The sequence below is a fragment of the Procambarus clarkii genome, chromosome 69 (assembly GCF_040958095.1).
Source record: "Procambarus clarkii isolate CNS0578487 chromosome 69, FALCON_Pclarkii_2.0, whole genome shotgun sequence".
NCBI lineage: Eukaryota > Metazoa > Arthropoda > Malacostraca > Decapoda > Cambaridae > Procambarus > Procambarus clarkii.
Window position 1 is genome coordinate 25,041,971 of NC_091218.1, and position 22,909 is coordinate 25,064,879.

Consider the following 22,909-nt stretch of genomic DNA (forward strand, 5'->3'; position numbering starts at 1 on the left):
TGTACAGTTATGTCTATAATAATATAGCTTAGTCTATAATAATAATAATAATAATAATAAATATAATAAATATATTAATAATAATAGACTCCTGGTTCAACCTTGATAATGAGCAGGTGTCTGGACACCTATTCCACTTAGGGACTGCTGGAATACATGACATGATTTTAACCATTGGGTTCTGATACTGCTGTCAGGCATTCCTATTCATTGCTTCAGATTGTTATGATGTGATGCCTGGCAAACTTATTGCCAAGGGTCACAGGGAAGTTGAACAAAATTGTCCGTTTTCTGGCTGGTTCTTTGGGCAGGGAGACAGTGTTTGGCGCTGGCTTTTCCAAGATATGCTGGAAATTGGTCTTAGTGGTACCTTGTGTGCCCATAGTGTGTGGTGGGCAGCTGGCTCCTGTTCCGCAGAAGGTCACTGGAAGATGTTTTTGTGTATCTGTCCATTTGGGTATAAGTTTAGGGGAGCCATCGAGTTTTTGACTTGACTTTGTTTGGCTGTCCCATGTTCTCTGTGTGGGGCCTGTGCTTGCCTCTCTGAGGGATTCCTGGGGCTCCACAAACATCTGCTTACCAGTGAGTTGATTAGCCATCATGCACATTTGCTTCCACTGACAGGCGACGTTAATATAGCTGTAATGCTTTGCATTTTACTCTTCATGGGAACACGGGCACATCCAGCACCACTGCTGCTGTGGCCCATAAATCAACAATAATGATAATACTGTAATAATAATAAATAATAAAAATAATGTTTAGTTTTTCTGGAGTGCCCATTCCCTCCAAATATTTATAAGTGCTCAAACAACATGTTATAAATGTGGCAACATAAAAATAACTGCACTTTACATTTCAAAGTTACAGCATGATTATCAAGACCATAAGGTCTGTAAAACAGGAACCTTTAACTGGGGCATTAAATGCTGAACAAACTCTTGAGTCTTAATGGACACATGCGACCTGTTAAACAATTGAGGAGCTAAGAAAACGATTCATCGCGGCAGGGGGTCGTATTCCAGGGACCTGCCCGAAACGCTACGCGTACTAGTGGCTGTACAAGAATGTAACAACTCTTGTATAAAACTCAAGAAAAAAAAAAGAAAAAAAAAGAAAAGAAAACTCAAGAAAAAAAAAAAAAAAAAAAAATTCTATTAAGGGATTTCTTCAACAGCAGGAAGCTCGGCCAATCTCTTGTGATCCATGACAGTTCAATCATTCTGGAGCCTGATGAGAAAAGTTTAAGCATGCTAGCCCCCATCTGAATCGCCTAGAAATTAGGTGCTTGTGAGATTACTACAAGCAGATGGGGTATAATTGCCTAAATATAATTACCTAAGTGTAGTTACAAGATAAGAGCTATGCTCGTGGTGCCCTGTCTTCCCAGCACTCTCATATAACCCTTTGAAACTACCTGTACTGATGGTTTTGCCCTCCACAACGTTCTCACTTGTTTCAAATGTTTACTGCTTTGTTTGCGAAAGTGAATTGTCTAGGTTTTTCAGATAAGTTCTGGACAATCCTGTACTGTGGTTTCGTCATATGGAGGCCATTAGCTTTTGTATATGCTCTGTTTTTTGTATTTGTTTCACAATGTGTATATATTTATGCCTCACATTTTGTGTGGACTCTGATTAACTATCTCGAACTGCATGGGCCTAGAGTTATCATCTCTAGGTGTTCACATACGTTATCCATGCTCGGCCAGATTTTCTTTCTCTGGTGGGTTTGGGGAACGGTCTCTGAGAAGTTGTCTTCCTGTTGGAATGGGCTTCGTCCTTGGCGGTATATGGGTCTTTGACTCCTCTGCAAAGCCTTGTAGATGGGGGCAGGCAGGCTGATTAGCATTTAATGGAAAGCTCCTATGAGGAAATAAGTTGTTGGGGCTATAGATACATCGATAGAACGTAAAGAAGACTAAGCTGGTCTACCTTAAAAAATTTAGTTATTGTTATCATTAGCAGAAACATGTATCAAGTGTCATATTGTTTCCCAGTTTCATTATTGGGTGTGCTTCCCAATGAAATTTTGTTATTTTTTTGTTATTTTATCAAATAGCATTAACAAAGTTATGTTTATAATTATTATAATTACTGTATACTGAAGTTACAGTAGACTTAAAGGGTGAATAAAGGTTCCAGGTCTGTTGGATGGAATCGTGTTGAATTTGATTTTCCATAGTGATTTTAATTGGGAGATATTGGAAATGCTGGTTACTTGAGTTCTGGATAAGAGTACTATATACAGGTACTGAAATACACAGCCTCTTTATGAGTGTTTATTTCTCATACATTTGCTCATACAGTACATACTCAAATACACACTGTACCATGTATGCATGAATGGGCATGTATATATATGTATGTACTATACTGTACTGTAGTACATGCAAATCTATGTATTGCCATCCTATGTTATGTTGTAATTTTTGTGCTGACAATTACTATCTTGGTCTTTAACAGTGTGTGAGCAGCTCTGTGTAACAGCATCATGTTTGTCACAGTTATCAGAAATTCGTGGTTGCATAGTGGTGTGGCGTGCATATGCAACTTTAGTTCAACAGCATCATGGAGAATTAGTTACTCGGATAGACCTCTCTTCTCCGCTGGATGCCTTAGTGAAGGAGATAAAAGATGGCTTTGACCTTTTAGCTTCTATTCCTGTTAAAAATTCCATAATGGTAAGAGGGGCATTTTCTGTATATGTTCTCTTGCTATACTTTGTCCTTTTTTTTTTTTTTTTTTTTAAGTTCTTAAGTGTTAAGTTTAGGTTTGTAAGCTAGACCTCACAGTAGCTGCTTTTAACTTAGGGCACTGACACATTATTCTAGTGACATTGAATATGCCAGGCTCTCATTATTTCTATCTACTCACTTGGGTCAAGCACGTTTTTAAACCATCTTGCACCTATACAGCAAGGGAAGCACTTGAGAATCAGATCAATCCACTACAGAGGTGAACAGCCTGCTAAAAGACAAAGGAGTACAAAACACTCGGCCTTCATTCTGAGAAATGTTTAGCAAGACTCTTTGTCAGCTTTGTATGGGCTTCACTATGGGCTATGGGATTGTATACTTCAATACTGACTTGATTAGTGATTCCAAACGCCTCTCTTGCCCCTTCGCTGGGTAAGACAATTTGAAAAGTTTTGTCCCCATTGAGTAAGCAGACATGATAGCAGCCTTGTATATTTAGTATATTTGTAGTACAATATATCAGTATTGTGAACTCCAGGAAGCTACTGAGGTGTTCCCCAGAAAGGGAAGTTTAGTTACATTTAACTTTAAATTTTGTAATAGAATAAAATTAGTTGAATGACTGAATATTGGCAACCTTACCTAAATCAAATTTAAAAAAATATATATCTCAAAAGTAAATCAAGGAAAATCTAATGAAATTTAGGACTTCAGTGTGAGATCTTATCAATTTCTGAAGAAGGATATCCACTCATTGGAAGAATATTACTCACCAGTTATATTAGTATTCATTTATCACAGACCCACATTATGCAGCTCTGTTATAAACGGTGCATAAGAACTTTTAATCATTGTTAATTTTCTTAATACAGACTGAGAGAGACGAAAAAGTTGTTCAGCGAATCATCAAAATGACAAGCTTTTGTCTGAAAATAATTGTTTCTCTTTGTGAGAAATTTCGAGGATATTTGAGAGGTGTACACGTTGTTCTGGCTTCACTGTTGATGCTGTTGTTCAGGTGACTATATAAAACCTTTATTTTGAAGATTATATGCAATAAAAACAACTCTCTTAAGGGGCCGTGAAATAACAAAAATATTCGTCCAAGTATGAAATATAGTGAAAACTGTTGTCATGAAAATTTTATCCCAATATGTTAAGAAATGGATTTTATACAAATTTAAAAAAAAAAATAAACATGTGCAACCGGTACTGATGATAACAATGACACCTCCTAGTTAGTGGAATTCAGGGATAATGCAGTGATAGAGAGATGCAAGCACTTGTCTGGTGGTGTTGATGCTTAGTTGGTTCGACTGGGGGTGCATCATGTTTTGTGTCCAGTTGCGACTCTTCGCAGTTATTTGTGTGCCACGGCCTCCGTAGCAGGGGACGCGCTTTGGGTGGACCCGGTTTCCCTTCTTTCTTGTTCCAGGGCGCGGGTCTCCCAGGTCGTCTGCAGGATTATTCGGTCCAGCCAGCCTGCGGTCTATCCCCATACCCACGATGTTCATAAGTTCGCGGCTTTGGCTGCTGTTTTTTATATGTCCTGGGCTGACAGATTATTGGAACAGACATTGCTGTTCCAATTCCAGTTTTCAGGAGATACATGCCAACGCAGCAGTAGTGAGCACCAGCAAAGTTGATACAAACATCTAGAACATGTGTTAAATTTAAGTACATAATGTTAGTGTTAAAATTAAAGTTGCAGTAATTTTAGTGTACAATAGTTTTCATGAACTGTATTGTAGTACTCAACATACAGCAGAACTACATAATCAATACAGTGCTAACTGCATAATACAGTACTATATGTATTTACTGTACAGTATTCATAACTCCATGAGAATTCAAGATGGACATACTCCAACAATAACATAAATGAAACTATAAAACTATAACAGTATTTTTTAGTATAGTAGTATACCGTATAATATTATGATGCATTTGGGGATTTTCAGACAGGTTGAGGAAACTCAACTTCACAGCCATAGAGGAGAGAAGAAACATATGGAATATGATAACTACGTACAAGATCTTGATGGGAATAGATAAAGTGAATAAAGGAAGCCTATATAAATTAAAAGGAGATAGGACTAGGGGACATCGGTGGAAGCTGAACATGCTATTGAGTCAGAGATATAAGGAAGATTTCGTTCCCTATACAAGTGGTAGCCAAGTGGAATGCAATGAAGGAAGAGGTTGTTGAAGCTAATTCCATTCACAACTTTAAAAAGAAATATGATGAAAATATTAATAATAAGAGGGGTAATTAGCACACCAGATATAAATGTCTAGGAGTTAGATAAAGAGTTAGATCTCACTCCTAATGTCACTTATAGGTACAAACTGGGGTAGGGTGCCTTGCCTTAGACAGTGTATAAGTTGTTGACTCCTCTTTGTATACCTTAGGTTAGGGGTATCTACCATGGATACCCTACAGCTGGGTTGTTTTAGGTGTGTTTGATATCTGTTCTTTAAGCAGAGTCCTTAGTGCCTGGGTGTCCTGTCTGACTAGTCACCTTCAGGCCCTGGTAATTTCCCTGTGGGTCTACAGCATGGCTTGTTATGGATCAACCTGTTGAGTTCACACTTGCTATGTGTGAGTTTGAAGGGTGTTCATCGGCCATGTTACAGGCTGATGATCATTCTGTCAGCATATACTATGCTGCCTGTTGAGTCAATGACATCTTCAACCTGGAATCCTGTGTGCATTGGGTCTTCATTTAATCTGAACCTGCTTCATGGAAAGAGGTTCACAATGAAGCTGCTGCTCTACTAGTTCAGTTTTTCTGTACAGTATTTGTCTTCGACAGGGTCCTGGCTCTGAAGCATCTGAGGTTTCAGAGTCAGTGCAGGGTTTAGCTTGGGGTACTTCATTTCCTATTCCCCTTAGATGTATATGCTTGAATGCTTGAGTACTTGACTGCTCCTGCACAGTTCATTTTGCAGGTGCCTTTTAGCTCCTTGGATTCATTGTATTCCAAAGGTTTCCTGTCCAGCATTTTACCTTTTGTGGCTTGTGCTGACCGTTTTGGTTTCAATGTGGGATTTGGATCTTGATTCACTGATGAACCTGGCCTCATGTGAGTTTGGGTCTTCCTCAGTCTATTGGCCATGGTATGAAGTTCTGATTTCATCCTTGCTTGCTGACAACCCTCTTTTCCTTGGAGGCTTGGCATGGGTTTTGTCAAACCCAAATGCTTGATTGGCAGGAAGTGAGTTCTGTCTTTCAGGTATTCTTGGGTAGCACTCCGTATTCTCCACTCAAGGATTGCCTGTTTGCTCTAAAGCTTCCCAGGGCTATCCAGTGAAATTTATGTAAGAAATTTACATAAAGTCTTTCGCACTCTCCTGAGTGCTTTGTCAAAGTCTGAGTATGTAATTAGGACAAGACTTAAATCTCAATGTCTAATCATCTCGACGTTAGATTAGATGTAAGTCTCGTCCTAATCACATGCTCGGACCTTGAGAAAGCACTCAGGAGAGTGCAAAAGACTGTGTGTAAATTCCTTACATAAATTTCACAAATACATAAGTGTGGATTTTTATCCTATGTTATTATGTCTGTGAGAAGACATTACCATTTCTTGTCAAATACTGATGATATTTACTTGTATTAAACAGGTTGTCTCCTCATAATGTAACACTGCAAATGTACTCGGACAATATCATTAAAGATATGGAACAGCAAGTAACGACTGCAATTGAACCACTTCTGTTGCACCTTCGAGATGATGAAGAATTTATTAAGGTTAGCAGATATTGTGTGCATACTGTAATTATAAGTGTATAATTATAATAAGTTTAATTACCTAAATGTAGTTACAGGATGAGATAGATCTGTGCTCATGGTATCCTGTTTTCCCAGTACAGTACTGTCATATGATACATTGAAACTACTGATGGTGTTGACATTCTCAAATTTCTCACTTAACTCTTTCCAACCATCTACCACTCTGCAAGACAACTTAAAATATTTGTTTAGCATCTTTGCTTCATTAGCTTGAATAAGAACATAAGAAAATGAAGGTAAGTGCAGAAGGCCTATTGACCCATATAAGGCAGCTCCTATTTATATCCACTCAATCTCATTTCTACTTGTATGTCGATGTTCGCCGATGACGCAAAAGTAATGAGAAGAGTTGTGACAGGTGAGGATTGTAGGGGATCCTCCAAGAGGACTTGAACAGGTTGCAAAGATGATCAGATAAATGGTTACTAGAGTTCAACACAATCAAATTTAATGTTATGGAAATGGGATTAGGTGACAGGAGACCAAAGGGACATTACACAATGAAGAGAAACTTCCTACCTATGATGATTTGAGAAAGAGACCTGGGAGTGGATGTAACACTAAATCTAACTCCTGAGGCACATATTAATAGGATAACGACAGCAGTGTACTCTACGCTGGCAAAAGTAAGAACATCATTCAGAAGCCTAAGTAAGGAGGCATTTAGATGCCGAGTGAGACCCACTCGGCATCTACACACTTCCACTTTGAGAAGTGGAACACTTCCTACACTTCCTATGTGAGACCAGTCTTAAAGTATGCCCTCCCCTATCATCATAGAAGAAAGGAGGTAGAGGGGGATATGATAGAAACATAAAATACTTAGGGTAATTGACAGAGTGGAAATAAACCAAATGTTCACAATGAATACTAACAGAACGAGGGGACATGGGATAGAAGCTGGAAACTCAGATGAGTCACAGAGATGTTAGGAAGTTTTCTTTTAGTGTGAGAGAAGTAGAAAAATGGAATGAACTTAAGAAGCAGGTTGTGGAAGCAAACTCTATTCATAATTTTAAAACTAGATATGATAGGGGAATAGGACAGGAGTCATTGCTATAAACTGGCGACAGCTAAAAAGGTGGAATCTAAGAGTCAATGTTCGATCTTGCAAGCACAAATAGGTGAGTACACACACATTGAGACAGTGGTGGAGGCCAAAACTGTCAGTAATTTCAAAGTGTTTTGACAGAGTACTGTACTGGGAAGACGAGACACCACGAACGTAGCTCTTGTCCTGTAACTACACTTAGGTAATGACTTAACATATGCAAAATTTGTGCACCATTTTCAAAACATTTATTTTATGTAGCCCTTTAAAGGTTTTAATTCTTGTTTTTCTTGTGCTCATAGGTAGTGCTAGAGATAGAGCAACATGACGTGGAGACTGTAGCAGAGGAATGGGGAAGTTACCTACTTTTAATAGTAGCATTGTGTGTGCCACCTAGCACTGTAATTTATTTGCACCTAAACAAAATTATTGCAAAGATCTTTTTCATTGTGGAAAAAAGTAAGTTGGAGTTCTAAGAATATTTATGACCTTAACCAATTGGTCACTTCACAATGTCTTTCTCTCCCAGGGACACAGCAGACTCCAGCCAGAAGTCAGTGTGACCTTTTCAACCTAAACACAATGAACATCTTTTCTGATTGCCCCCACTAAACTATACACACGGGAAGTGAGATGGTTTACCACTATACACAAGGGAAGTGAGATGGTTTACCACTATACACAAGGGAAGTGAGATGGTTTACCACTATACACAAGGGAAGTGAGATGGTTTACCACTTTACACACGGGAAGTGAGATGGTTTACCACTATACACAAGGGAAGTGAGATGGTTTACCACTATACACACGGGAAGTGAGATGGTTTACCACTATACACATGGGAAGTGAGATGGTTTACCACTATACACAAGGGAAGTGAGATGGTTTACCACTATACACAAGGGAAGTGAGATGGTTTACCACTATACACAAGGGAAGTGAGATGGTTTACCACTATACACACGGGAAGTGAGATGGTTTACCACTATACACACGGGAAGTGAGATGGTTTACCACTATACACACGGGAAGTGAGATGGTTTACCACTATACACACGGGAAGTGAGATGGTTTACCACTATACACAAGGGAAGTGAGATGGTTTACCACTATACACAAGGGAAGTGAGATGGTTTACCACTATACACACGGGAAGTGAGATGGTTTACCCGTTGGGCAGTGTGTGTGGTTCAGACAGACATTCTAGTATCTTTGGGGTAGCCCCTTTCGCTGCACTTGCTATCGCTGGGTCCTTCCTCCATTGTTCCTTTGCTGATTGCTGCATCCTTGACTTCCTTTTGGGGGTTTTCGGTGTTCAGTGTCATGGCGCCTTCCTCCTCCCTTGCACAATGTCTTCTTTATGGCTGTTGGTTGGGGCTTTGTGGTCCAGTCTGGCCAAGGTCGTTGGCGCCCATACTTGTGTCGGTCTCCCAGCATGGTGTGGGAGTTTGCTGCTGTGTGGCAGGCATTGTAGTGTGTTTGAATTCCTCCAGGCTTGGTGATTCAGCTTCATTTAGACTGTTTCCCCTGTGGTTCATTGTCTCAATTGTGGTCTCTTTGGGGGGGGTCTCTTTGGTCCATGTCTCCTTGTGGCTGGTCGCTTCGGGTAGCTCTTCTGCCGAGTTCTGATGGGTTTGTCTCTATGCACAGTTCACGTTCAAGGTGTGTCCAACATCCTGTCCAACGTTGCTTCTTTCTCGCTTCATTCCTTTTCCATGGAGTGAACTGTTGTTGCTGATTCATTCCTTTGGCTATGGTTGACCTCTTCGCGTCGGCATGGTCTCGGCGGCTGCCTTTTTATGTTGCGCCATTTCCTGACTGCGAGTTCACTCTCTGTGAAAGCCTTTTGGCTCGATTGGTCGAGGTGGGGTGCATTTACCTCTTTCCCCCAGTTCTGCTGTTGCTCCTGATTCTATCACTACTGGAGTCTTACATGGGAAGACTGATTCTTCTGGCTCCTTAGTTTCATGAACTGTTTGGTGTCTGAACCTGGGCGTCTTCCCGCAGCTCAGCCTTTATCAGTGTTTGGCGAGTGATGTACCTCACTGATTCGGCCTTCTCTTCCACGTTATGTGTCTGGATTTTTTACGCGTATTTCTCGCGATTTGTGTGGTGAACTAGTGGCTGGTTTGGTGGTGTCCCAACTGCAGTCTTCCTTTTAGTGACAGTATGAGGTTTTTTGGTGATCTTTCCTCTGTTTTTTCTCCCTTCGTCATTTTCTTTCCGTTTTTGACCAAGTTGTTTTGTCCTTTCTTAGCTTTTCCTCGATCGGCATCCCATACCAAATACTGTCACTTCTTATTGTGTGGCTTCTGCTCGCGTTCGGGTTGACATTTCTTTGGCCCTGTTCTGCAAAATTTCTCATGCCTTGTATCACCTCCAGCCTGCTCATGCTCTACCTGAGCCTGCCTGGTCTTTGGACCGGGTTCTCTCTTCTGCTCGTCTTCTGGTGGCTCTTTTGGTCTGCATTTCCTTTTGGAAGACTTTGTTTTTGGTTTCCTTGGCCTTCAGTTGTCAGGTAGCTGTGCTTCATGCTTTGCTCCATCACAGTTTTTTTTGTTCATTTGGTCTTGATCATTTTGTTCAGTTGCAGCCTGCACCTTCTTCAAGTGAAGAATGAGATGGCGGGCTTCCGAAGGCTTGGTTTGTATGGCCCGGGGTGCATCATGTGCTGTGTCTGGTGGCAGTTTTGCGCCACTACCTGCATGCTACTGGTTCTATTTCGGTGGATTCATTGTGGGATGATCCGGTTTCTCTGGTTACCTGTTTCAGGGATCGTGTGTGTCTGGTTGTTCACAGTGTTATCATGGCTAGCTAGCCTGTGGTCTATCCTCGTGCTTATGATGTTTGGAAGTATGCCGCTTTCTCTGTGGTTTTTGATAACATGTTTTGGGCGAATATCTGAGCACGGGCTTTGTAGGTAAACAGGGTCTTGGCTACCTGGTTTCTTGCTAACGTTCCTGGTCCTTTGCGACCTTATGTAATTCTGGGGCATCTGTTGCGGCTGTCAGTCTTGCCTCTGACTTGCTACCTGTGGTGCTTCTGCCTCCCTGGTACATTCCCCTATCTTTGTCCTTCCCTTCTGGTAATTAGCTTCAGGGAGCCAACGGGGCTCTCCACAGAAAGCCAGCCAGTTTCTGGGTGAGGGTCCCTGACACCCTCCCTCCAGTTGGCAGTTTTACATAATTCTAGAAGTGTCTAGTGTCATCCCGGCTGACCCGGGCCGGCTCCCTCCTCCCCCAATGAGGGGGGTAGATGGAGCTAACTAGTGGGGTGCTGGATTGTCAAAGTTTTGGTTGTTTACTTTGGTTTATGGTTGTGGGGGAAGTTCTTTTGCTATTTTGAGGACTCGGATCTCGTTTTAAACAATACAATGGTTTGTTTTGATATGCCTACCTTTCTGGGGTGCCTTCCCTGGATGATGGCAGAGATGATAGACTATAAATGTAAAATATTCATGGGCCATCGCTCCCTGCACCTTTCTGAGGGGGCCAGGTTTTGGCTCGTGGTTCCAGTAGGTAAAAAGAACTCTGCAACTGATGACACTCAATTAATATGGCACTTAATCAGTATGATAGCTTCAGGGAGCCTCCGGGGGCTCGCCCAGAAACTGGCGTTTCATTATATTCAACACTGGTTTTTTGGGGGTAATAAAAGTTCCTCTTCATTCTCATTTAGTATACTACAGAATGGCATCTTCTTCTCTTGAGGTTATCTTGAAATGATTTTGGGGCTTTTTAGTGTCCCCGCGGCCCGGTCCTCGACCAGGCCTCCACCCCCAGGAAGCAGCCCGTGACAGCTGACTAACACCCAGGTACCTATTTTACTGATAGGTAACAGGGGCATAGGGTGAAAGAAACTCTGCCCATTGTTTCTCGCCTGCGCCCGGGATCGAACCCGGGACCACAGGATCACAAGTTCAGTGTGCTGTCCGCTCGGCCGACCGGCTCCCAAACGTATGGCATGGTTTAGCGTATTTGACATACTGCACGTAGATTGACTAATAAATCCCATCTTGATTTATTAATAATGTAGTGTACTATGTAATGTACTAGTTCTATTTCATTTTTCATCTGCAAAATTTCTTAGCACATGTATCTAGATACACTGCTTCAGCATTCTTCTTAATGTTTAAAAAAAAATACTGTAAAATAATTGGACACTAATTAATGACTTTCCACACAGGTCATTCAAGCTTGTCTTTGCCGTGTATGATGAATGGTGTGATGTATGGGGGCCGACTTCAAAGCAAAGTTACTTTCTATGAACATTTGCTGACTCGCACGTGTGCTTTAGTGGCCACACTAGAGGCTCATCATTTTGAAGTCTTGGAGCAAATTCTTGTGCAGTGGCTGTTGAGTGGACAACCATGGCCAGCACTTTTGGCTATGGATATTTGGTGCTTTGTAGCAAGGTAAAATATTATATTTTTCCACTCCCATACTTAAGAATGTTTTCTTTGTATTCTGTATCAAATGCAACCCTAATTGGGTATACCTACTAGGAATACCTTATGATTTTGCCATTCATATTTTGTATTTCTTCTTCCAATAGGTTCCATTCAATATTGTGAGACTGCCATAATGAAAACTTAAAATAGTAAAGTTTTAGCCTAAATTCATATGACTGCTGTTGAAACTGAGCAGTGTTGCCCTCAGCAACTATTATTTTATGTAAGGTATCCTGAGAAAGCCTCACTGTATTAACTTCAAACTTACAACAATTATGTTTTGGGTAATGTAGCTCAATAAAATAAATATTGGTTGTAAACAAGAAATATTTGGTTAAGAATGCCAAGGATGAGTACAGAGTTGCACAAGTTCATTGAAGAATGAAAGGAACTGCTTGATGGGAAGGGGCGGTGGCAAGAGCGGTTCTATATATTGTTGCGTGGCTTAGCTCCCCCAGTCCTGGGTGCCACTGATCACCCTGGGGAGCACCTCAGTCCACTATATGGGGGGTAGGGGGTTCCTTCCCAAACCCAGTCTTGCACCAGTAGCAAGTGCGGGACTTGCTCCCTGTAGCCTCCTTGCAGGTGTGGCCACAGACACGGGAACTCGGGTCCACTCCGACCGAGCCGCCCAACATAAAAAATCCAAGGTTGCCAACTAGGTCTGCTCAGCTTGGCAGCCCAGTAATACTAAGTAACACTAATCTTAGTGGTGGGTACCCACTTTGGTACCTTCACAATAATGGACATTACACATAACACTTTCAAAATAACGCAATCAAAGAGAATGGAGTTTAGAAGGTAAACACACTAGTAAAATCAAGGAGTTTACTTGCTAATAGTCTACATTGGCCATAGGTGAAAATATCCCTAAAGTCCGTTGAGATGGCAGCACTCCTGGAATTAACAAGGGAAGGGTATTTCCCTTCCAAACACTAACACCTCTCCTCCTTCCCCTTTCCTCACTGTCTTCTATATGCCAACAAGAGTCCTCAATATAGGTAGAGTACCTATGAGTATTATTCTGTATAAAATGTATTTTTAAGTTAAGTGGCCCTTTCGGTTCAGGACTGCTTTTCTAAGGCTCCTTTCTTGTTGGTATTGGCCTCTGGGGGTCAGGTCAGGGTGCTTCATGCTCTCCTCCGGCGCAGGGGGGGGTTTATGCTTTTTCGGTCCTGGTGATCGTTTTGTTGGTTGGTTTGCCTGGGGGTGCATCATATTTTATGTCAGTAGTGGCTCTTTGCCGTTACTTGCATGACACAGTCTCCATGGCAGGGAATGCGCTTTGGGTTAACGCAATTTCCTTTCTTCCCTGTTTTAGGGTGTGGGTCTTCCAGGTCATCTGCAGGTTTCTTCGGTCCAGCCAGCCTGTGGTCTAACCCCATGCCCACGACGTTTGTGGCTTTGGCTGCTGTTTTTTGGTAATATGTCCTGGGCTGACATCTGGGAATGGGGTTTTTGGAGGTCGAACAGTCCTGGCTGCACAGTTCCTCGTTAATGTTCCTGGCCCCTCTCGCGCGTGTGTTGCCTTGGGTCGCAGGTTGCAGCCAGTTGTCTTGAATTCGAGTTGAGGAGCGAGTGGCGTTTGCCTCCAGGTTAAGTCCCTCTTTTCCTTTACTTTTGGTTAGGTAGCTGTGGGGAGCCAAAGGGGCTCTCCACAGAAAACCAGTGTTGAATGTAATGAACTGCCATTTTCTGGGAGACCCGAAAATTTCCTGGCATCCCTCCCTCCCTCCCTCTGGTTGGCGTTTTTTATATCCTGCCTCTGAACTGGAGTTGGGTGGCCGGCACGGGAGGTCTGAGACCTCCGTACCCTCTCCTGAGGAGGGAGGAGTTGCGTAGACAGCAGCGGGGTGGCTGTAATGACGTCATGCTTGTTTGCTTGCTTTCTGATTGGGGAGTTCTGCTTGCTCGTTCGGATTTCAGTTTACAATTTTTCACCAGCTGTGGTTTGTTTTGGGACTCCTATCTCCCTGGGTGTCTGACCTGGTAGATGGCAGATATAGACCGCTTCCAACTACATGGGGGTGTCTATGGGCCATTGCTCTTCGTGCCTCTCTGGGGGGGGGGGGCAGGTTCTGGCACTGGTCCCCAATAGGCTTAGAACTACATCGATTGACTGTTGCCTCAGTCTAATTTACATATCCTGGTATAGCTCAATTAGCTCAGGGGGACCCTCTGGGTCTCTCCCAGAAAATGGTGTTTCATTACATTCAACGCAGATTTTTATAAAGCTATACTTTCAGATTTGGAAGCAGTGAGTTGTGCAAACATCACTGTAGTGTGTTGATGGATGTGTTGCTCAGTACCCCTCCTTCCTCACACCAGTGTCTTATGACTGCCTCTCTTTTGTCAAGGCTCATCCCTAAGCTTGCTCCACATCATAAACAAGAGATCTTATCAAGTCTCAGGGATACAGGTAAGCAGGTTGCAGAATTGAATGTGTCTTAGGATACATTTGTCTTCATGTGTTCCTGGGCAGAGCTTCTTTTTCTCTGCTCTTGACAGGGTGCATTTGCACTTAAGTGGCAGACTTGTATGTCTGGGACCTTGTGGAGGGGCTTTCTGAGTGACACCATGCAGATGTGGCATCGCTGACATCCACTCCAGGGGAAGAGGCCTTGCGTCTTGCAGTTCTGGCCTTGGCAGTCTTGTCCAAGATGCATGGAAGAGGCTAACTAACTCTCCACTAGGAATCACATATGAACACCCCAAACTAAAGACTGTTTGCTACTACCATACTTATCTACTAAGCATGAGTTTTTGCACTAAAGAGAGGGGAAGAACCTTCACCACAGGACCCCCAGGTGTCTACTGGCACGAAGCCCGTACTCTCTATCCCAGGTGGCCTACCCCCCCCCCCCTCCATACCAACACTTCTGACCGTAGGCCTATTAACTCCTCTAACCATATCTCTCAGCCCACAATTATTTACCTAGAGACTACTAAGTAATACAATGTGGTAATTTACTGGCTCAATTAATTAAGTAGGGAATGTACTCTAACTGAATTACATAGTAATTAAACAGATGTCTACACAACCACTAGGTTGGTGTACCTGAGCAAGCTAGCCTACAGTTCAGAGTTAATTACAAATTCTCATTATAATACTCCTATGCAAAACTAAGGAATGAACATACAATCACAAATGATGAGTACATGGGTAAACCACCACATAAGGTAGGCTCTTCACTCAATGCTGACATTACACCTCATAATTCTGAAAATGAATATGACGGTACTTGGCAACTGAATACCACATGGCGACAGCTGACTTGACTAAGCCAGGCCTCCCAACATAACAGTGGAACTTCACACTATGAATAATCATTACACAGGAGGTTAACATAATTGTACTTATAAGCATTCATGCACACACTTAAATGTATGACTCCAGATATCTATAAACTCTCTGGGACAATGAAACATCAAGCAAAACTCTCAAGTATCGTTCCCCCCCCCCCCCCCACCCACCCCCCACACACACACATACACGATACGGTTGATAAGCCCTTGGCACCACATCGAGTCATAACCTCGGGCGAAGACTCATAAAGGCCTCTAGTACTCCACAACTAAAATGGCATGCCTGTGCACCCGCACATATCTTCATACAATACCAAGAATACATACCATTACATTCAGTTACACCTCACTCATACTCTCATCACTCAACACAATAACCTGCTGTCAATACATGGATGAATTCTAATATCTTTATTAAAGCTTCTTATTCCCATGCACATGGATAGGTTCATAACAGTCCGGTGGCAGCTCTTTGCTGCTACTGGCATGCCACTGGTTCTATCTCGGTGGACACCTTATTGGTTGATCCTGTTTCCTTGGTCATCTGTTGCAAGGCTCTCATTTTTTAGCTCATCTGCAATATCATTAAGTGTAGCCAGCCTGTGGTCTACCTTTGGGTCCATGATGTTTGCAAATACTGTACATGGCATTAGCTGCAGTCTTCTCCAATATGTCCTTGGCTGATGTTTGGACTCTGTGGTTTGGCATTCTAACAGGGTTCTCGCAGCCTGGTATTTGATTAATGTTCCTGGTCCCAATTAGTCATATGTTGCTTTGGACCATATTTCTTGGCCCGGGTTAGTTTCTTTGACTTAATGTCTGCCACCTCTCCTCCTTCCTGGTAAGTCCCATTTGTGCTCTCTGTAGTAAGTTAGCTTCAAGGTGCCACAGTGGAGCTCTTTCCAGAAACCCAGCATTGAATGTAATGAAGCACATCATTTTGGAGGAGCCCTGGTTCCTGATTCCTCCTCCCTTCAGGTTCATTGGTGTTGTTGACCTTGTGTTGTTCATTAGGTCCAGAACTGAAAGTGGATATTAACCAAGGGCTGGGGACAGGCTGCCTAGTGGCGGCAACAGGTACTAACAACCTTCAAGATAGTTTAAGTCTATCCCTTGTCCTGTGTGAAGCGTTTGTGGAGGAGTTTGGCAGTCTTGAGGCTTCATTTCCTGTGAACCCTTCAGTCATCTGCAAAGTTTTGCTGACTTTCTGGAGGCTTTTTTATTTTTTTTGGTTGGGTGGCAGATTGTCATCCACTCTCGGCACCTCTGTGAGGGAAGGGCCAGGTTCTGGTTCTGGTCCCCAGTAGGGCAAACAGAACTTCTACTAGTGATGTGACCTTAAAGTATGGGGCTATCTCAGTTTGATAGCTTCACGGAGTCATTGGGGTTTGTCTAGAAAGAGGAATTTCATTTCATTCAATGCTGGGTTAATGAACTCCAGTGGACTCCAGTTCACCTGTTGCCTAAAAGTGGAAGTGGCACTAGTGACATGTGAGCTAGTCAGCCAGAAATTGATGAAGACACTCGCTAATAAGCTAACAAACACGAAAGGTTGGCAGCAAAGAGCCCGAGGAATGCATCGTGGACACCCTAAACAATAAGGCAGCGTATGGAATCCCAACAGAAACCAAGGAGTGGGCACAGGACAAGGAATTCAAAGTCTCCTTGTCGGTTGGTTGTCTTGTCCTTTCTGTTTTGGCTTTTTCAGGACCGCCATATGATGCCTAATTCTATTGCCTCGTATCTTGCAGCGCTGGCAGAACTTTCAAATCCAGGGATCCCATCACAATGGCAACATACTGTTGTGAACAATATGGAAGAAAATGCAGAATAGAACCAGTGAAGAGCAGGGGTGCCATAGGCACAATCAGAGAACACTGTATAAACATCAGAGATCCACGGTTGTTCAACATTCTCCCAGCAACTATAAGAAATATTGCCGGGACAACCGTGAACATCTTCAAGAGAAAACTAGATAGTTTTCTCCAAGGAGTGCCAAACCAACCGGACTGTGGTGGGTATGTGGGCCTGCGCGCTGCTCCAAGCATCAGTCTGGTGGACCAAACTCTCACGAGTCATGCCTGGCCTCAGGCCAGGCTTAGGGAGTAGAAGAACTCCCAGAACCCCATCAAGCAGGTATTAAGCAGATATCCTTCTTTTCTGGCGAAAAATGAGACGGCTGCTTTCTGGAGGAGTCCTTGGGTCATTGATGCTTGGTTGATCAGGCCGGGGGTGCATCATATGTTGTGTCCAGTTGCGGCTCTTCGCCGCTATCTGCACACTTCGGCTTCGGTTGCCAGGGATATGCTTTGGGTTGATTGGGTTTCTCTCATTCCCTGTTCCAGAGCTAGGGTCTCCCAGGTCATCCTCAGGGTTATTACGTTTAGCCAGCCTGCGATCTGTCCTCGTGCCCATGACATTAGGAAGTTTGCTGCTTTGGCTGCCATGTTTGGCAACATGTCCTGGGCTGATATTTGGGCACGGGGTTTTTGGAACTCGAACAGGGTCTTGGCTGCCCGTTATTTGGTTAATGTTCCTGCTCCTGGGTATTCCTGTGTTGCTTTGGGTCGCAGGTTGCAGCCAGTTGCGTCGACTTCGCGTTGGGGGAGTGTGTGGCGGCCACCTCCCTGGTAAGTCCCTCTTTTTCTTATTTTTGGTTATGTAGCTCCAGGGAGCCGAAGGGGCTCCCCACAGAAAACCAGCATTGAATTTAATGAAACACCACTTTCTGGGTGAGCCCTGCAGGCTCCCTGGCACACCTCCGTCTCTCCGGTCGGCAGTTTTCGTGTTCTTTGATGCTTAGCTTCCGAACTGGAGTGCTAGGTAGCCAGCACTGGGAGGTCCGGGGCTCCCCCCCCCCTTCCCTTTTCAGGGAGGGGAGAGCTGTACAGACGAGCGATGCAGCAATAGAGTGTGATGTTTGCTTGTTTCCTTGGGATTGGAAGGAGTTCTGCCCCTCTCTTCGGTTTTTAGTTGTACTTTTCTTACCATGTGGGATTTTTGTTATGCCTACCTTTCTTGGTGCCTAGCCCCAGTCAATAGCAGATAAGGAAAACTCCCAACCACTGGGATTTTCCAGAGTCATTCTTCCCTGTGCCTCTCTGAGGGGGCCTGATTCTGGTTCGTGGTTGCTGGTAGGCTGAACTCCATAGACTAATGCCCCGGTCTAATGTGTCACTTATTAGTCTGATAAGCTCCAGGGAACCTCCGAGGCTCACCCAGAAGATGGCATTTCATTACATTCAACTTTTTTTTTTTTTCTGTAGTGAACATAATTGTAAATAATGCTAATAAATTTTATTACCTTTAATCAGGTTATATTATTAGTCTCGTGGAATTTTTTTGTTTTTATCTGCTGAGTATGCTGGTCTCTGCTGGTCTTACAAATCTTTTCAGGAATTATTTTTCCAGATGGGCTCACCTTGTTCCAGGCTGGGATAAAGGATTGTAATTATGAGCAAGATCTGGTAAATGATACCATTATAACATTCACAAAGAATGTGGATTTAATTCTAGCAAGAACAGCCAACGAGCAAACTGTAATTAATCTAGTAAGTACTCTACTGAACACTAATTTTCATACTGTTACTTACTCTACTTTCAAGATAATATATTTAGCAAGAGGATAGTTTTTGGTTGTGCAGCTTCATATTTTTGCCTAGAAACATTCTATACAAGTTTTCTCACTGTAAGTTAGTAGACATTACAGCAAGTACTGTTAAGTGAAACTCCACCTCTTTATTATTACAAATTCAGAGACTTTTTTCTATACTTAAAACATTTACTGAAGGTTTTGGGTTAAATGATGAGCAGTCAAGCCATCAATTCTAATTCATTAATTACTCTTCATGTAATTTTTAATTACAATTAAATTGTAATTCACCAATCCATCCACCTACCTATCGACCCATCCATCCACCTGCAACCCAGCCTGCCAGTCAGCTAGCCATTAATCCATCCATCTACCCACCCACCTGCTAACCCTGCCTGCCCAAAATCAGCCACCTCTATGCCTCACCACCCACCCTGCCAGCCATCAACAATGTCTGCCTGCCCATCCACCCACCAGTCAGCCAGCAATCCATCTACGACACCTGCCTGCCAGTCAGCAACCAATCCATCCACCCACCCTGCCCGCCCACTAGTCAGCTGGTCCACCTGCCCGCCCACTAGCCAGCCAGTCCACCTTAAGGGGCACACCAGGCCCTTTAGGGGCCTGACAGCTGAGTGGACAGCGCTTTGGATTCATAGTCCTGAGGTTCCTGGTTCGATCCCCGGTGGAGGCAGAAATAAATGGGCAGCATTTCTTTCTTTAAACTTTCACAGTTTCACTTTCTCACATGCCTGGTCTCATGATTCCTGTTTATTTATGTTCTCTGCTGTTCTGCAGGGTCATTGTTATTTGGTTAGATTTGGGGAGGGTGAGGGGTTGAGCCAATGCTCTTACTGTGGTGGGGGCCCATTACTTCCCCTGTCCCCAGGTATGCTTAGTTCTGCAAGTGAATGCTTGGCTGGTGTCCCTGGATCTTCAGAATGGGTATTAGAACATCCCCGTCCATCTGAGATTCAGGGACTGACAAGGGTTTCATGTGGGTCATCTCGGTTACTGCTTCTAGATTCTTCCCTTCAATTTGTTCCTGGTGACCAGAATGTGGGTTCTCTCTGTGTTTCATCTTTTTGGGAGCTGTAGTTTGGCCAACATCGGTGACTGACTGTTGGGCTTACAGGTGATCTGCTTGTCAGCAGGGATATTCAAGGGAGAGCTGGACATTGCCAACTGAAGCAATAGAATGGCTTGCTCAGAAACTAATTTTTCATTTACATTCAAAATCTTTATTTTTGTTTTGTTTACAGCTGGATGAGTTGGAACATATGTCTTCATTGCTACTAGTCTTCATAAAAGCAAATAATGCAAATACTCCTGTCATGGCAAGCTTCACCAGTGCTCTCACTCAGCTGTGGGCCAGGTTTGAATACAAACTTATAACATTCTAAAGAATGATACAAATAGTGACAAATGTGTAGTAACTTTAAATTTGTTCTTATTTATTTTTTGTATAATTTGTGCATGCTGTAATTAGTACAGTATTCAAATTATCCTACAGAATGCCAGAAGATCATGTTGGGTGCTCAATAGTGGACCTAATATTCTGTCATCTTGTGAAAGCTACTACCTCAGTCCTAAGCACCTTGTCCAAAAATCAGTTAATTCAGGTAAACTTGGATTATCTCTTTAAAGATTTGTAATAAATTGTGTAGTGTACATCTATCAAATTTATAATAAATTTGTGTATATTTACAATGCTGTGAGCCAGGGATTTGTAAGTGTTTTGAGTGGATACCCTGTGTACTGTATTAAGTTTATCTAATTTTGTTTAGAAGGGCTTTTAATAACTAATAACAGTTCTATACATCTCTAGAGGAGCCCTTTGGTGGCTCCCTGAAGTTGTTACTATGATAGCTTTCTGCTACTAAGTTACATCAGTCATAGGTTTCCTGTTGGCTTACAAGGAACCAGAGCCAGAAACTGGCCTCTTCAAAGAGGCACAGAGAGGGGATTGTTGCAATCACCTTCACTGGGAAAGCATCCAGAAGTTAATGACAGTACAATCAATTGCATGGTTCATGAAAATGAAGAATTGAAACAGCCAATAGATGCTGCAAATGACTTGCTTAAAACAAAGGGGTTCACTCGAATTTTGGTCTGACAACCCCTAGTGCTCAGTACCATCAACAGGTGGGGGTCCCAGAGCTCCCAAGTTCAAGGCTGACAACTGTTCAGTCCTGTTGCTAATGTCAAATGGTCCATATCAAACCTTTCCAAGTTGCCTCATCATGGCAAGTCCTAATTTTCTCCAAGATAATTGCTGGCCATCCTTTAAACACTGTCCTATGGAGGCCATTTTGCTAGGGTATTGTTCATTGTTTTTATTATTTGCTTCTGGAGCATTTTCAAGCCACACTCCCTGCATAGACTTGGCATAATCTTGCTTTCGAGTTGCACATGTTTGTAGGCGATGAGGCACAATAACATGGCTGAAGTATGTTGACCAATCCACACACTAGAAAATGAAGGGACGACGACGTTTTGGTCCATCCTGGACCATTCTCAAGTCGATTGTGAATGGTCCAGGACGGACCGAAACATTGTCGTCCCTTCACCTTCTAGTGTGTGTGTGGTCTGGTCAACAAAACATCTAAATTACTGGGACACTTAAACTTCTTAAAATGTACTATCTGGAAAGGAGACAAGAAAGGTATCAAATAATACATGCATAGAAGATATTGGAAGGCCAGGTCCCAAATTTCCACAGTAGAACAACAACATACAGGAGCAAAAAATATGGAAGGAAGTGCAGAATAGAACTAGTGAGGAGTAGAGGTACCATAAGCACACTCAGAAAACGCTGAACATCAGGGGTCCACGGCTGTTCAATACCCTCCCAGCAAGCATTATAAATATTGTCGGAACAATGGTGGATGTACCTTGACCAGGGACAAACATGCTATAGAACAGGGTGTATGCCAAAGCAGAACTGGAAGTGTGCAGATAGCAACAAATTTCTGCATCCAGACACAACAGATGATACACCCCAGATAGACAAACCAAGCATCAATTAACAAGAAACCACCCCAGAAGCATACTGTTTCATTCTTCATTCGAAAAGGATTTTTTTTTTTTTTTTTTTTTTTTTTTTAGATATATACAAGAGTTGTTACATTCTTGTACAGCCACTAGTACGCGTAGCGTTTCGGGCAGGTCCCTGGAATACGATCCCCTGCCGCGAAGAATCGTTTTTTCATCCAAGTACACATTTTACTGTTGCGTTAAACAGAGGCTACAGTTAAGGAATTGCGCCCAGTAAATCCTCCCCGGCCAGGATACGAACCCATGACATAGCGCTCGCGGAACGCCAGGCGAGTGTCTTTCCACTACACCACGGAGACTGAGTTGGCGGTTATAGGTACCTGGAGAGGGTTTCGGGAGTTCTTCTACTCCCCGAGCCCAGCCTGAGAAGTAGCTCACCTTGTGATAACTTGGTTCAACTGGCTGTTGCTTGGAGCACCCCGCAGGCCCACATATCCACTACAACCCTGTTGATCCGGTACTTCTTACAAGAACTTGTCTAAGTGCATCTAGAAGAACTCCCAAAACACTCCAGGTATGCTCCAGATATCTATAGCCATCTCCCTTTCTAGGGAGTAGTGAAACAGTGTGCTTCCAGAGTGGTCTCTTGGTGACTGATGCTTGGTTTGTCCATCTGGTGTGTATCATCTGTGGTGTCTGGTAGTAGCAATTTGCTGCTATCTGCACACTTCCAGTTCTGCTTTTGCATACACTGTTCTCAGGCATGTTTGTCCCTGGTCAGCCACAGTGTCATTAAAGCTAGACAGCCTGCAGTCTGCCCTATGACCCACGATGTTTATAAGTTCGAGACTTTGGTCGCCATTTTCACTAATACTGTTTGAGCTCAGTTATCCGAAGCCTGCTAGACTAAATATTTCGATTATACTGACAAAATCAGATTTGGATAATTTTCTGCCAAACTTCACCATATCTGAACAGAAATCCAGATAACCAGAGATATGGCCGGATAATGCAGACGT

The 22,909-nt window shown here is 43.0% G+C and overlaps 1 protein-coding gene across 7 annotated transcripts in view; it reads left to right on the forward strand.

The window, feature by feature from the left end:
- Positions 1-22,909, forward strand: part of LOC123772277 (FIGNL1-interacting regulator of recombination and mitosis) — a 43,771-nt gene that overhangs the window by 6,940 nt on the left and 13,922 nt on the right. For 6 of the 7 annotated variants that reach the window (XM_069311269.1, XM_069311265.1, XM_069311263.1 and 3 more), the window contains 9 exons: positions 2,466-2,683; positions 3,571-3,716; positions 6,326-6,452; positions 7,848-8,004; positions 11,731-11,959; positions 14,242-14,414; positions 18,698-18,852; positions 20,156-20,268; positions 20,407-20,515. In XM_069311269.1, the coding sequence (XP_069167370.1) occupies positions 2,466-2,683; positions 3,571-3,716; positions 6,326-6,452; positions 7,848-8,004; positions 11,731-11,959; positions 14,242-14,414; positions 18,698-18,852; positions 20,156-20,268; positions 20,407-20,515 (1,427 nt within the window). The remainder of the gene's footprint in view (positions 1-2,465; positions 2,684-3,570; positions 3,717-6,325; positions 6,453-7,847; positions 8,005-11,730; positions 11,960-14,241; positions 14,415-18,697; positions 18,853-20,155; positions 20,269-20,406; positions 20,516-22,909) is intronic. The other variant, XM_069311267.1, reaches the window with a different exon arrangement.